Source organism: Pelodiscus sinensis, chromosome 13 (assembly GCF_052426305.1).
Source record: "Pelodiscus sinensis isolate ZL-2025 chromosome 13, ASM5242630v1, whole genome shotgun sequence".
Lineage (NCBI taxonomy): Eukaryota > Metazoa > Chordata > Testudines > Trionychidae > Pelodiscus > Pelodiscus sinensis.
The window spans coordinates 22,003,814-22,019,847 of NC_143064.1; the positions used below are offsets into that span (position 1 = coordinate 22,003,814).

General features: G+C 44.8%; 1 protein-coding gene across 2 annotated transcripts in view; it reads right to left on the reverse strand.

Moving 5' to 3' along the window:
* Nucleotides 1–16,034, reverse strand: part of DCX (doublecortin) — a 134,049-nt gene that overhangs the window by 17,835 nt on the left and 100,180 nt on the right. The window contains exon 5 of one of the 2 annotated variants that reach the window (XM_006136203.5): nt 13,134–13,271. In XM_006136203.5, coding sequence (XP_006136265.1) covers nt 13,134–13,271 — 138 coding nt within the window. The remainder of the gene's footprint in view (nt 1–13,133; nt 13,272–16,034) is intronic. The other variant, XM_006136205.5, reaches the window with a different exon arrangement.

The window sequence follows — 16,034 nt, forward strand, 5'->3', positions numbered from 1 at the left end:
CATAACTAGCACATTTACTTGGCATTGCTCAGGTCCTTAAGGAGGGCCTCAGGGCAGGGGTGTGTGTGTGTGTGTATAAGGCGGTGGGCTGATGGGATGGGGTTGCCCCCAGCCAGCCCTTTTCACCTGCCTGGTGATAGTCTCTTTTCTGTATGGGTGTAACACAGTGCAACTCACTGCCACTGGCACCTCCTGCTGGACACTCTGGAACTTAGCTTTTTAGCCCTTGAGCACCCCCTTCCAATTGGTGTCATGCCTGCTGTTACCTGTTTTCCTCCACTGCTGTGTATTAAGACCCATGTGCTTCCCACACGATGGCATCCTCCCACCTGTGTACTGCCCTACCACAGTGCCCCCACACTCTGGGGTTCTCCCGCTCTGGGTACCCCCAGCCTCCTATGCCCACGTTGCCTCAGTGACCCTACTGCCAGTCTTCATGTAAGCCCATGCCTCAAGGGCAAACTACAGTCTGAAATAGCTACTCATCATTGGCAAGGGGGTGTGGACCTGCTGCCTTTGCCTACACTGACTGCCCCCCTGCAGCCCTAGTAACTTTAGGCCTTGCTTCAGGTCCCGCAATCTGGGAGCTTGCCTGGCCAGAGCTTTCCCAGCTCTGTCTGCCTTTCCCCAGCCCTGCTCTAGCTTCCCTGGCAGCAAGGTCCCTCCTGCTCCTCATCTAGAGCAAGAGTGAATCTGAGTCTCCTCCCCTCCAGGAGCCTCTCTTTATAATGCCCTCAGCTGCACCCTAATTAGCTAGTACATGCCTCAGCTGTGGGGCTTTGCTCTCTTAGCCCTCTCCCAGGGCTGGGTTTTACCCTTAAATGGCCACTGAGGGGCAGATGCCCCATCACAATAGGTTTATGAGAAGCAATCCCATTCCAGCCACATCCCATTTTCCTGGCACTGACAAATCCTTACCTTGCTTTAAGTTATAAGAGGAAAACGTATACCGAATTTGGTTGTCGTAGCTCTTACTGTTTAAGGAAGAGTTTTTGATCAAACAGACAGAAAAACTCTCTGAAATATTTCATAATTATGTGTTTCCTTTGTGTGAATTTGGTAATATTTTTGTTAGATTATATATTCTGTGCTTCAATTCCGGGGAGATAAATCCTGATACTGTTCTTGTTCACATGGCTTTTGATGGTATAACTCCATTGGTTTTGGTGGACAGGAATTCAGAGTCAAGCTGATAATGTCTAAGTATATTATCTTTTTGGGTCCTTCAATTCTGAGTAATCCAAGCTGGGGTAAGGTGGAGGCATTACTTAATCAAGTATTAAACATACGTTTCCCATCCAAATCTACATAACATGACATTATGGGCGGCGAATATAAGAGGCAGGGAAAGGCAATGCCTTCCCAAACTTCCCAGTTCGGCTCTGCCCATATTCTACTCCCAACCCCCATCCCCTTCAGCCAGTCTCCCTCAGTCTCCCAGGCTGTCTGGACTTTAACCCTGCTGAGGCTAGGGGGGGACCATGCTACCAGCCCTCCTGGAATTGAGGAAGCTGGGGCTGGGGGAAAGACTGTGCCCCAAGAGCAGGAGGACAGCTTGTATTCTTGGGCTGGGGAGTGGAGGCTGAGGCTGCACATTGGTCATTGGTGGACAGATGGCCTGTGCCTACAGTAGGGGTGTGTGTGCTTGGCTCCATGGGACCCTGGCCAGCAGGGGAAGGGCCTCAGAGGACTGGGGCGGGGCTGGGGGCTTGCCTTGCCCAGACTTAAGTTCACCAACTGCCCATGAATGACATATCAAAACTAAGCCATATGTCTATTCCTTCAGTACAATCCCCAAAACTAAAAATATCCATCGTTTTGATTGTTGCATTCTTAAGTGGCATTGAACATTGCTAACATTCCATAGAAATACATTAAACAGAATGTACCTTTGCCGAGAAAAGAAACAATTTTTAAATTAATTTGAAGTTTTACACAGAAGGTGGATAAGTACAAAGACAGGACTGGTCGTCTTCTTATTTGAGTATGCAGATATATGTGCCTAATTTGTGCCCACGGCTTGTGGGCTTAGTGCATGAAATCATGGTAACTGCACCCCATCCTATGTCAATGCGGCTTTGGGGATTACCTGGGGGGGGCGTGGCGTGGGGGCAACAGCGGTTGGGTACCCCCCCTCCATTCCACATGGGGCAGGAGAAAATATATTCTGCTTGCTCATGGCTCCTGCTGCCATAGGGAGTGGGAGGGCCGACCACTGCTGCCTGTAGTGGAAATGCGGAAGATGATTGTGAGGTCGAGGAAATTAGGTGGTGTACCACAATCATTCCTTTTATTCCTGCATCTCTTGTCAGGCCTGGATGTTCTAGGCAGCCATTTGTGCTTTTTGCTTCTTATTATTCTTTTGTTATTCTCAAAGAGTTAGCTGTTTGCTTAAGATGGTACAGTGTAGGAATGCACTGTTTACTTTCAACAAGTTCTGGGACAGGTCCCAGGGCCATCCACCTGGTATGGGAGTATAGGAGTGCTTGGGAAGATCACATAGCTATCTATGCTGAATGTTTCCCACCTGATAATGCTAATTATTTGGCCTGGGAAAATATGCAAAGTATCAACAAGCTAATCAATCTTGTTAGGTTCTCAAATGAGGGGTAAGGGGTAAGGTTCTCAAATGAGGGCAGGAAGGGGTAAGGTTTGGAGAATGGGAATGGACAACTCCCCCGCCCCTCCAGGAGAAGGCAGCACAATGACAGGAAGGGGCAAAACTTGGGGAGTGTTAACAGACAGTCCCTCCCCATCCCACTGAGACTATCAGGATGGTTTGCACATCTGCTCCAGCTGGGAATGGTCTATGGGCCAGAGATGTGAGACTATAGGTATATGGGGGTATGTCTACACTAGCCTCCTAGTTCGAACTAGGGAGGCTAATGTAGGCATTCGAAGTTGCAAATGAAGCCCGGGATTTAAATATCCCGGGCTTCATTTGCATCTTCCTGGGCGCCACCAGTTTTAAATGTCCCTTAGTCCGAACTCCGTGCCCACTGCTACATGCGGCACGGAGTAGGTAGTTCGAAATAGAGATCCTAATTTGAACTACCTACTCCGTGCCATGTGTAGCCGCAGGCACGGAGTTCGGACTAAGGGACATTTAAAAATGACGGCGCCCGGGAAGATGCAAATGAAGCCCGGGATTTAAATAATTTGAACTACCTACTCCGTGCCGTGTGTAGCCGTGGGCACGGAGTTCGGACTAAGAGACATTTAAAAATGGCGGCGCCCGGGAAGATGCAAATGAAGCCCGGGATATTTAAATCCCGGGCTTCATTTGCAACTTCGAATGCCTACATTAGCCTCCCTAGTTCGAACTAGGGGGCTAGTGTAGACATACCCTGGCATATAAAGTTTTAAAGGAGTGAAAAATCAGTGCGGTGCTTAAGGCATTAATATCTTCAGAGCTAAGTTAAGGGGAGTTAGAAGAAATGAGAACTGGGCCCCATATCTGTAGTACTTACACCTATGAAACTATCTGGAGTTTTGCCTGGGTAGGGACAAATAACCTGAGCCTCTCCTATGCAATACTGTGACCTCACAACCATAGAATAATAGAAATATAGCACTGGAAGGGACCTCAACAGGTCATCCAGTCCTATCCCCTTCACTGAGCCAGCACTAAGTATAACCTAGATCTGGGGTGGGGAGCCTTTCATTCAGGGGCCACACACCAGTGAGAAGAAGAAAAAAAAAACCCTCAATGGGCTGGCCCCCAAGAAACAAAGAAACAAAAAGACACAGACTCACTCAGGGCACCAGGGCTTCTCCGCACTCCACCCAATGGGGCTGGATCTGGCCTCTAGTTTCTCCTGATCTGGCCCACAGCAAAGCTCAGGGCTTCCCCTACCCAGCAGTGGGATGAGCCAGTGCTAGCATTCTAGCCCTTTGATTGGACACCAGACAGGGAGACTTGCAGCCAGGCTGGTGCACTCATACTGGCTTGCTCTGGGGTGGGGGGGCAAAGCCCCGAGCCTCTCTATGGATCCAGCCTGCAGGCCATAGATTCCCCACACCCAACATAGATCTTTTCTGACGGCAATTTGCTCCAGTGCTTACCTATGCTGACTGCTAGGAAGTTTTTATTTATTTTATTTATTTATTTAAAATATTTTTACCCCACCTCTCCATTTAAAATATTCGAGGCAGCTTACAACATTTTTAAAAACACAATACAAATATATATATACAAATTAAAATACGAGACCCTAGAGGGACATAAAACCTGCTAAAAACATCTCGAGAGGAGGACCAGACACACACAGACTCAAACACCAATAAAAGCACGAATAAAAAGGGTAGCTTTAACCTGATGCTGAAACAGTGAAACAGGTGCCATGCGAATATCCTGAGGAAGAGAATTCCACAGCCTGGGAGCACATTTTTCCTAATGTTTAACCTAAACCTCCCATGCTGCAGTTTGAACCCTCTACTTCTTGCCCTGGTCTCAGTGGTTAAGGAGAATAATTTATCACTTTCTTCTTCACAACAAGCTTTTATATGCTGTTATCAAGTCCCATCCTCTCCCCGCGTCTTAGTTTTCTCTTCTCCAAACTAAACAACCCAAGTTTTTCAGTCTTTTCTCATAGGTCATGTTTTCTAAACCTTTAATCATTGTTATTACTTTTCTGTGAACCTTCTCCAGTTTGACCACATAGGGTATGTCTACACTACCCCGCTAGTTCGAACTAGCGGGGTAATGTATGCATACCGCACTTGCTAATGAAGCCCGGGATTTGAATTTCCCGGGCTTCATTAGCTTAAGCGGGGAGCCGCCATTTTTAAATCCCCGCTGCTTCAAACCCCGTGCAGCGCGGCTACACGGGGCTCGAACTAGGTAGTTCGGACTAGGGTGCCTATTCCGAACTACCGTTACTCCTCGTGAAACGAGGTGTACCGGTAGTTCGGAATAGGCACCCTAGTCCGAACTACCTAGTTCGAGCCCCGTGTAGCTGCGCTGCACGGGGTTCGAAGCAGCGGGGATTTAAAAATGGCGGCTCCCCGCTTATGCTAATGAAGCCCGGGAAATTCAAATCCCGGGCTTCATTAGCAAGTGCGGTATGCATACATTACCCTCCTAGTTCGAACTAGGAGGGTAGTGTAGACATACCCATATTCCCTAAAGTGTAGCACCAAGAACTGAACATAGTATTTCCTCATCAGTGCTGAGTAGAATGGGAGAATTACTTCTTGTGTCTTGTTTACAACACTCCTTTGGATACATCCCAGAATGATTGTTGGTTTGTTGGCAACAATATTACATGGTGGATGCATATTTAGTTTGAGATCCGATCTAAAACACCCTCCGCAATCCTTTTCAGCAATACTCCTTCATAGGCAGTCATTTTTTTATGATAGTTTCTCACATAACCTGTCATCCTAATGATTATTTCTGCCCCTGGAAAGAATCCAGAGTTCTGGGATCAGGGTTTGATCATTTCCTATTCCTGCTGAAGCTAAATAAGGACTGACTGAAAACTGAGTAAAGTCTTCAGGATTTGCCCCAGGGTCTACACATAGGGCTGATCTCATTCTGATTAGTACTGCTTTGCAGTCTTTGGCTCTGATCCAGCAAACCAATTGGGGCATATGTTTAACTTCAAGCAAATACGTATTGCTGTTGACTTCAGGGAGCCTGCTCACATACGTAAAATGTTGGCTAGATCCTGCACTCACTGAAGTCAATGGCAAAGCTAGCATTTATTTCAATGGTGTATGATCAGGTAGACCCTATATGCTTAAATTCTTTACTGGATTAGAACCAATGTGCTCAGTATCTTGCAGTATTGACTGATATGCACATGTTGGAGAATCCATTATGCCTCTTTCTGATTCCCAGATGGAATCTGGTGCCTTGTCTTTGTATTTCCATATAAGGAACAATTCCAGTTCTATATCCACAGTGACCTGTGTTTCTGCCACAACTTTCATTTGTTTTTTAACCCATTAGCATCCTTGATCAATAGTTTTCCTCCATTCATTTCACATTGTTACTGTAGTCAGGTGTTGTGTGTAATGCTGTGCAAGAATGATTCCCTTTTTTACATGGTTTTGTTTTCCCATTAAAATATTTGCTGATTATTTTTTGTTCCCAATAACCACATTATAATCAGTTTTTTAAAAATAAAAATAATAGCCTCTGAACCCATCTGCAACACACAGCCTCATACAGATGTTTATTCTCCCCTGTTCACTATTAAAGCTAGAGACTGGAAAAGACTCCACTCCTATTGAATGACTTTTGGAGCTGATGAAATTTAGCTGCATCAAAGTAGGCCCCAGTAAAAAACCCAATATGCAGGTAGCAGTGAAAGGCCTTGTCTAAACTTACCTGGAAGGTTGAATTAAGAAATGCAACGCCAGCTACATTAATTGTGTAGCTGGAATCAGTGTATCTGAATTTGAACTTCAGTGCCATCTCCACAGTGGGAGGTCGATGGGAACAACCATTCCTGTCAACTTCCCTTGCTCCTTGCAAATTGAAGGGTACTGGTGTCGACTGGGGCACCTTCAGCATTTGATTTAGTGGGTCTTTACTAAACCCACTAAATTGAACTCCAGATTGCCACAGCTGCAATCTTCCAAGAAGAGAAGAAGTTGCCAAAACTTTGATGAGCTGCTTTAATGACTGTACTAGGTGCAAGATAGAGGAGTTCCTCCTTTCATACCACTTGTGCACCTGCACAGGAGGAGCCAGACCCAAGTCAGACTAATTCTTTACTTTTGTGGCTCCCAACTGCCCTGATAGTCTGCCTTTGAAGTCCCATTGCTACTCGATTTCTGCAAAATTACAATGGCTTCCCTGCCCCTGCCCCTGCCCCTGCCCCTTAATTTGGAGATCAAAAATTGGAAACTAATTGGAATGTCTGATCTGCTAGTACAGGAATCCTATGAGTCTTGGAAACCTTCTTGACACCTCACTAGCTTTCTGGGCAGTTGCTTTCATTTCTAAGATGGCCTCATGTATCTTCTTTAGCTATACTTCATTTATGATGTTTTTTAATATCAATCATTACTAATTTAAGTATAAGTACCTTGGCAGTGTGATAGCCAATGATGATGGCTCCTTTGACAAAGAAATCAATGCCAGCATCTGCAAAGCTAGTCAGGCATTAGGACATCTAAGAGCACGAGTGTTGAATCAGCACAATATTCGACAGTCCACTAAACTGAAAGTGTACAGGCCTGCAGTCTTGACCAGCCTCCTGTATGGAAGTGAAGCCTGGACCTTGTACAGAAAACATGTGAAACTACTGGAGCACTTCCACACACGCAGCCTGAGGTCATTACTGCACATTTGATGGCAGGACAGAGTCATGAACTTGGAAGTCCTTGACAGAGCAGGAACCACATGCATTGAAGCCATGATTCTGAAAGCCCAGCTTTGTTGGACAGGGCACATCATTCGAATGGAGGAGTCAAGAATTCTTAAGCAACTCCTCTATGGTGAACTCTACCAGGGCAAAAGGAATCAAGGCAGGCCTCGCAAGAGGTATAAAGACTGCGTAAAGGCCAGCATTGCTCATGCTGGATTAAAGCCAAAGCAGCTAGAATAGCATGCAGAAGACCGAACAGGCTGGCGTGCTCTTGTACGACACGCGTATGACAACTTCGAAGAGCAGCAACGCATACGCCTGATTGATGCTCATGAGAGGAGAAAAGCAACAGTAGCAGCTACACTGACAGAGCCAGGACTATTCCTTTGTTCTCACTGTGAACACCCATGCCGTTCAAGGCTTGGACTCCTCAGCCACATGCGAGTCCACAACCGATGAGCCTGTGCAGGCTCAAGACGTCATCATTGGACATGATGGACTACCAATAATAATAATCATAATAATAATAATAACAACATTGCTAATATCTTCAGCTGATACAAGTTACATGTTGCCATGTGGATATGGATTTTGCAGTGCAATTAAGTTTGAGAATCCCAGATCGAAACCAAATTTGCCCCAGGTGGTCGCTAATTGGTTTGCCCTGCTCCTTCTCTGGACACCTGACTTGTGGTTTGGGGGTCTGATTTGCAGAAGTGCTGAGCACTTACAGCTGCAAGTGAGGTCAGTGGGAGTTATGTGTTAAGCATAAAGTGCTGTTTACTGCTAAGTACTTTGAAAAAACAGGTCTTGGGTATTTCAAATTGGGTGCCCCAAATTATTTATTTATTTAAAATATTTTTACTCTGTCTCTCTATTTAAAATATTCAAGGTGGCTTAAAGGGCAACCTCATATTAATCTCTTTGTACCTCAGTTTTCCATCTGCAAAATGGGATAATACCCATTATTTGTGAAGCACTCAGAGACTATAGTGACAAGCGCCATAGAAAAGACAATGAGGAAATTAATAATTCTGTATTAGGAGCAGGGTTTGTATAGTGTGCAGTAGTAAGCTCAAGGACCAAACACTGAACAATTCAGATAAAATAAACTAATAAATAGCTATTCTTTCAGTGAGCACTGTCAGTTTTGCAGACTGAATGTGGCAGGGATCCTATGGAAAAAAATAGTATGTGATCATGTACTGAAAGATAATCATAATACATGCAAACAAAGTTGCTTGAATTAAGAGTGCATGGGAAATCTTAAATATGAGATTTCCTGACTACTGAATGCCTCACATTACAACTTTCACATTCTTTTAACATAGCTTTTAGCGTGTCATATCTCTGTGTGATGTATAGTGCAGATTGTTAGCTAGCTGGAGCTGAAGTGGGAGTGGAAATAGATAGCAGTCTGGTTTGAACCATATTGTGCATCGTCCCAAAGACATCTGCTGCCTTTTTAACATATTCATTCAAAATAACCCTTGGGAGTCAGGTCTGAAGTCAAGACAGACTGACATTCTGTATCTGTTTGCTCGTTGTTGCTGCCTTGTGGAAATGTATTTATCTTTCTATTCCATTCGAGAAGCAAGAAATTAAAGTCCACAACAGTCTCTCATTGATTCCCTGAGCCAAATTCAATCCTAGGCCACTAGATACTGTAGCTGGAAAAGGTCAAATTTAAATTTCTGCTCTGTGCCCTGCTGATCTCCCCTGGCAGTCACTGAGGGCATGCTGATGTTAATCATTTCTTGCTGCAAAAATCATAGACTCCCCTTGCCACAGAACAAACATTTGTACAACTGGACCCCGATTTGACACACATGCATTCTACCAAAGGCAAAACTCCAGAAGAGTGAAAAGGCATGATGGAATTATTTCTTCAAACCTGAAAATGAAACATTGATTTCATACACACTCTAGTTCTGATCCTAAAATATCTTTGCTAAATGTGAGGCATCATATGGGCTTGATGGAGGAATTTCTGGGAGTTTGTTAAGTGTTATTGAGATGAAATACGCTTTTCAAAATAAATAAATACCAATGAGACATGACAAAAACAACATTTTCCAGATGATCTCATTACCTAAGATTGATCTTTGCTATTTTTGTTTTTAAATTGTTCCAGGTTTTAGAGAGAGCTATTGTCCCAATTTTGATCTTACTTATGTGGGCTGAAACCCAGGCAGCTCAGCTACTGTTACTGTTAATGAGAAAAAAAGATTGAATGTATCTGATAAATAAAGGGAGAGTAGGAGTATACCAACAACATAGTTTGACCTCTTCTTCTAGATTAGAGAACTCATTTTTGGAGGATACCTTAAGGAGATGGGATTTGGATGCCTCTAGATAGATCCTTCGTTTTGGAGGGAACTGAATTTTTCACCAGGCAACCATGATGTGTCTAGACTGAAGGGCTGTGTCTAGACTACATGGCTCCATCAATGGAGCCATGTAGATTAGACAGATAGGCAAAGGCAAATGAAGCCGCGATTTAAATGATCGCGGCTTCATTTACATTTACATGGTTGCCGCGCTGAGCCAACAAACAGCTGATCAGCTGTTTGTCGGCTCAGCACGCTAGTCTGGACGCTCCCCTGCCAACATCAAAGCCCTTTGTCGGCAGCCCCATTATTCCTCGTGGGATGAGGTTTACTGGGGCTGCCGACAAAGAGCTTTGATGTCAGCAGGGTAGCGTCCGGACTAGCGTGCTGAGCCGACAAACAGCTGATCAGCTGTTTGTCGGCTCAGCGCGGCAGCCATGTAAATTTAAATGAAGCCGCGATCATTTAAATTGCGGCTTCATTTGCCTTTGCCAAAAAAACAAATCTACATGGCTCCGTCGACGGAGCCATGTAGTTTAGACGTACCCAAGGAGACAGAGTTTTCTAAAGAGGAATTCCAATTCTTTTTCTTCCAGGACCAGCTAGCTTGGATCCTTGCAGCAAAAGATTGCCACTCTCAGTATCATGGCCCTTCCATGCACAGGCCCCTTTGGCCTGATTCTTGTTTTTAAATGAGAAATGTTAAATTTAAGGGGTTTTTTTAATCACTGTTAATTTTGGAGTTTGGGGAATGAGCATTGATCAGGGACGTAGTTGCGCGAGACTCTGCTGAGGTTGTGATAATAAAAATTCCCCAATCATAGCAGAATAATCAGTGCATTACAATTCACATCAAGGTGACAGTACCAGTGGGTATTAATAGGTCACTCAAAGACACCTTTACACACAGAGTCTGGTGGTGCTCCAGGAATACTATAGGTCCCCATTCACTTGTATAATCTGGCTGTTTACTGCATATCAATGAATACATGACACTACTAAGTATGGGACAGACTGCAGGGTTGTCTCAAGTCAATGACAAACATGGGCTTTGTGTTCCCTCCTTGAGTTTGGGGGAAGATAATGAGGGAGAACTGGAGACTGCAGGCCAATCAATCAGTTATTCCTGCAGGAAGGCACAACAATGATGGGCCAGGGGTCAGAAGGAGAGGAAGGATGCCACATTCCAGTCACTCCAGCGCTGGGACTTTTCTGAGAATGTGAGACCCTTTTAGTGTTGTTTTTTGTCAATACTGTTCTCCAAATATACAGAGATAAAAACCATCTCAAAGCTTTTCTGTGAATCTTTCCACCAGTTTTTCATCTCTGGATTACGTTATATTGTGAAAGGACTGTAAGTATCATTACCCCGTAAAAGAAGGGGAAAAGCTAAGTGATGTGCCCATGGTAACAAACTCAATCACTAGCACAGACAGAAATAGAACTCAGGTCTCCAGGCTCCCATCCCTATAGCATTATCCAGCATACCACCACTGCTTCATGTTTGCAAAATGCCTCTAAATCTTTAATGTAGATATGGTGACACATTCGGATCAAAAGTGTTTCCTGGACAACCAATGGGAACCAAACAATGGGAGCTGAGAGACTGTGCTACGGGTGGGAGCAGCCAATGGGAACTGGCCAATGGGAGCTGAGAGATTGTGCTGGGGGGCGGGGAGCAGCTAATGAAGCCTTCTCTCCCCACCCTCCCCCGCCCAGAGACAAAAGGAGCAGCCAGCTGCTCTGCGTCCTGGGGCCGCAGCAGGCAGGGAGTGTGCCTGAAGGTCCCGCTGGGGGCTGGTTTGGAGTCGCCTAGGTAAGCGCCTCCTAGCTAGAGCCTGAATCTTGCACCCTGGCCCCTCCTGCACCCTAACTCCCTACCCCAGGTCACCACCAAAACACTCTGCACCCCTCCACACATACCCCAGGTCACAACTCCCTCCCAGACCCTGCACCCTCTCTTACACTCCTCCCCTAGGCCAGAATCCTCTCCTGTACCCATATTCCTCCCTGACCCTACACCTCAATCACCTGCCCCAAGCCACAACCTCCTCCTTAACCCAAACTTTCTCTCAGACCTCACACCTCTCCTGCACCCAAAGCTCCCTTCTGCACCCAACCTCCATCCCAGACCTTTCACACCCTCCATGGAAAAGTACAGCCTCTGACCACTTTCCAAAATTTTGGTGTGCCTCCCCCCAAAAATTATCGCCTACTCCTGGATGAGAGGGATCTGACCTGAAAGTTGTTTTTTATTGTTGGTCTTACCTCCAGGCTATTTACTACCATATCCCAAAATGATAAGACGTCCTAAACATTCTACTTATTGATATATATAATGCAATCAAACTATGGGTGTGCATTGTGACACATAAGCAAAACTATGGCCCATCATATTGTCCATGCTGAGTTGCTCAACAAGTAGGATAGTGACAATAGAGAAGATGCTACATTATGTTGGGCCATTTACCTTTAGTCTACAGTTTTGCTTCTGAAAGAGATTAACGTCTGATCTTATAGAGGAAAGCTTAAGTAATATCTCCTAATGCATTCAGGTGTGCTACATGGGCTTACGTGCTACAGTGTCTATCCTGGAGAGAGAGCGCATATCCCACATTACTGAAATATAAAAAGCTACTGCAGCAAATGAAGTCTTCCATTTTATTTATTTTCAGCTTTGGGTGATGCCGCAGTAACATTTCAATGAGTTTAGGCCAGCTTCTGCAATGGGCAAGGTTTTGTAATCTTCTTAAATAGGAATTAGACTGACGTGTTTCTAGACCAGTGTTTCTCAACCTTTTTTTTATAAAGTACCCCTTTAAAAAAATAAATGTAAGGACCCCCAGTATCTACAGTTTTCAGACGCACAATTTTTTTTCCTACCATTGCAACACATTTGTTTAAACAACTTAATTGTAGCCGGGCGGGCGATGAAAATTGTGGGTGTAAAAAGTACAAAAATAATAAAGCACTGTAAAATGTAAAACAAAAATTTTGTTTTCTCCAAATTTCAGTTGTGTTGACGTACCCCCCAGACTTCTCTTGAGTACCCTTGAGGGTACTCATACCACTGGTTGAGAAACACTGTTCTAGACTGTATGTTATTAATACTCACATTGCACAGGAGGTTATTTTAAATCAAAGTACATCCAAGAGGAAAAAACACCTTATCTGACACAGATGGATCTCTCTATGCCTCAGTTCCCCTTCTGGAGAAAGGGAATATTAATATTCCTTGTCTCTCACCTTCATTGTCTTGTCTGTTCAAGACTGTAAGGTGTTTGAGGCAGGATTTGTGTATCTTACTGTGCATTTGTATAGGGCTTAAAATAATGGGGCCCTGATCTGAACTGGAATCTTTAAACAATAGCACAATGCAAAGAAACAAGAAATGCCTGAGGTCACTGTATCCAAAGATACAGGGCATTTGTTTCCTCTGTGGATGGAGTCAATATTCATCCACCGGAAAACAATCACTCACCATCTTGATGGTTACCTGAATCAGCTGGAGACTTGCTCCTGCGCATGGGGGCTGGACTCTTTGCGGAGCTCTTCTGAGGGGTGGGGGATGACTTGCTGCCTGGAGTGGTCGGAGGATTCCCTTTCATTACACGACACTCTAATAAGATAAATGACAAGCATAGCTGGTTTTTATTGACCTTAATTGCTGGGGCCTTTACCCTGTGGAAAGCACCAAGGGTACAAGATGCTGATTGTACAATGCAGCGAAAGACACACAGGACAGCACAGGACTTCAGATTTTCAATTTGCTTTACAAACACTGGGGAACATTCGATGCCTCAGAGCACAGGGGGCTGCTGCCAGGCCCATGGAGCTATCAGTGGGGCTGCATCAGAGAGGAGATCCCCTCTGGGGGAGGGCAGCGTTAAAATCTAGCAGAGCTTGTTTCTGGATTCAGTGCTTGCCTCGGTCAGTTTGTTCCTTTGGCAGAGTGGGGGTGCAAGTGGTTTGCACTTCGGCGCCCGCACTCCAGGCAAATGTACTACGGCCATGGCTCTGCAGCCTTAGCTGTGCTGGTTTCCAATGGCCCACCCTGGGTAATGAATCAGGTTATTTAATTAATCTCTGTTGCATATTGACAATGAGCAGAAAGTACCATGGGAAAAGTCAGAATAAAAAACAATTAATATGTCTCCTGGCCAGCTGAGGCCAGGGTAAAGGTGATAAAACGCAGCATGCACTAACCAGACCATGTGTGACAGCTATGGGCGATGAGTGAAATTTACTCAGGTGCAGAAAACCAGCAGAAGGCTCACTGCACCATTTAAGCCTCTCTTACGGCCCTGCATTAAAAGCCTTAAGTGGTGCCTAAACCATCTGCACCAGGAAGAATTTCACCCAGCTTGGAGAAACCCTCTTCTGTGACTTCTCCAAGCTGCAGTCTTTTGGGAGTTGCACCATGTGCAAATGTACCCAAATGGAGTCTCGTCTCCTGGGCACTCTGCCCATGCTCCTACACTCACAAGCAGCTTACAGTCTGTCTGTGTATTATTAAAAAAAATGCACTGGGCAGAGAGAAGAATGTAAATAGAATCTACCGTGGCTCCAAAGAAGCCTAGAAATGCCACAAACCTTCCTGGGAATTAGGATTTCAAGCTTTCAAGATCTTGAACCCAGTGGCTATTTGAACTGAGAGGTAAGGGGAAGAGTACTTCCACACCTTTTTAAGTCATTAATCTCACCCAAGTAGGAGCAGGATAAGAAGAGCATGTCCCCTTTGTTAAATGTTGATTGGTTCAGCCCTGCATTCATAGACCTAGAACTTCTACACAAACACCCTTAAAAATGGAGAGTGTAGTGCTTCTCCGAGCTAGCGCTCCCACATACAGCCCATGTTTCATGGGGAAAGGTTCAGCTCAGCCAGCACTGGTTTTGATTTACAACCCCTTTGTCTGGATTCCCTAATGGAAACGATATAAGGCAGCATGCAGCAAATGAATGGTCGGTGAACCGAAAACAAGTTGTCTGACCTACATGTATGTTATGTATTTATTTCTACTTCAGAATAGCTATGAAAATGTAATCGCCCTCAATTTTCCCCCTGGCTTGCAATGAGGTAGCCAGCTTCATTTTCTTCCTCCCAGACAGTCGGCTGGAAGGTTTGCTATTGGGTCATACAAAATGAGAAAAGGAGGAAATTATGCCAGTACTTTGCAGTGGGCTCAAGGGACACCACATGAGACTAATTAGAACTAGTAACAAACCTGTTTGCTCTGTTGTTTAATGTCCTAGGATGTACAATATACAAAGAATGTACAGTAGAGGTTGGGAGGCTAAGATCAAGTGTAGTATCTGTTCTTACAGATGGCTTAAAAGCAGCCCTGATCCTGGCTCCACAGTTATAGAGGAGTTGAGCTATACTCCATTTCATATACATAAGCAGGGATAGAAGGGGATGCCATGAAAAGACAACAGTATTTCCCTATACTTGATAATAGAAATAATGGAGGCTCTCATATGCCACTGTGTAATAATCACTGGCAAATATTGATATTTTAAAGGCAACAACTTTGTGTCTGTGTATTTGGACAGATACACAAGTTCAGAAAGGATGAACTCCTGACCCCACTAAAGTCAATGACAAAACTCAATTTTTCTTCAGTCGTTCCAGGATTTTACTCAGAGTCTCTTATTAGCTTGCTATGGAACTGGCTCTTGCAGCCTAAGAGGATGTTGCCACGATCAGCAGGTTCACAAGAGACATAATTCTGGAAGATGCAGCGTCTCAGCCATAGGAACTATAAGGATGAACTTGGGATGGGCAATTTGGAGGGAAAAGATGACACACCTTTCTTGTGGTACTTCCCATCTTGTCGTCTCATCAGACAGGCCCTAAAGGCCAGCAAACTGAGTGCACATCTTCCAGCTGGGGAGGCAGACATGCCCATGATGAAAGAAAGTGCAATGAAAGATGTTCATCCACATGACACTAGCCCATACAATGATCCTGAATCCCTGAATGTGGGATTTGCTGGCGGAGAATGGGAAGATGGCAAGGGCTAAGGGAACACTGCTTTGGGGAGATGCTGAGCACCTGCAGCTCCTATTATTAATGTCCAGTGCCTCTGAGAATCAGGCCAGGCTGGTTTTTGTTATATGACATCCAGACTGTGAAAGTGTTCAGAATCCAAGGGCCCAGGAGCACCATGCTTGGCTTTCTTTCAAGCTGTTCTGCTAGGATCTCATCCAAGCTGTTTTACAGTAGGGAGCTCCCTTAGAGCTGCCTAAACTGTGGGGTGTTAAAACATAAGCAAAGCTCCAGTTGTAAACAGCCTCTTTGGCTCACAAGGGCTTCGTTCTCTGCCTGCAAAGCTTTGGCAGAAAGGTGGAAACTCTCTCTGCAACACAAAGCCTACCACAT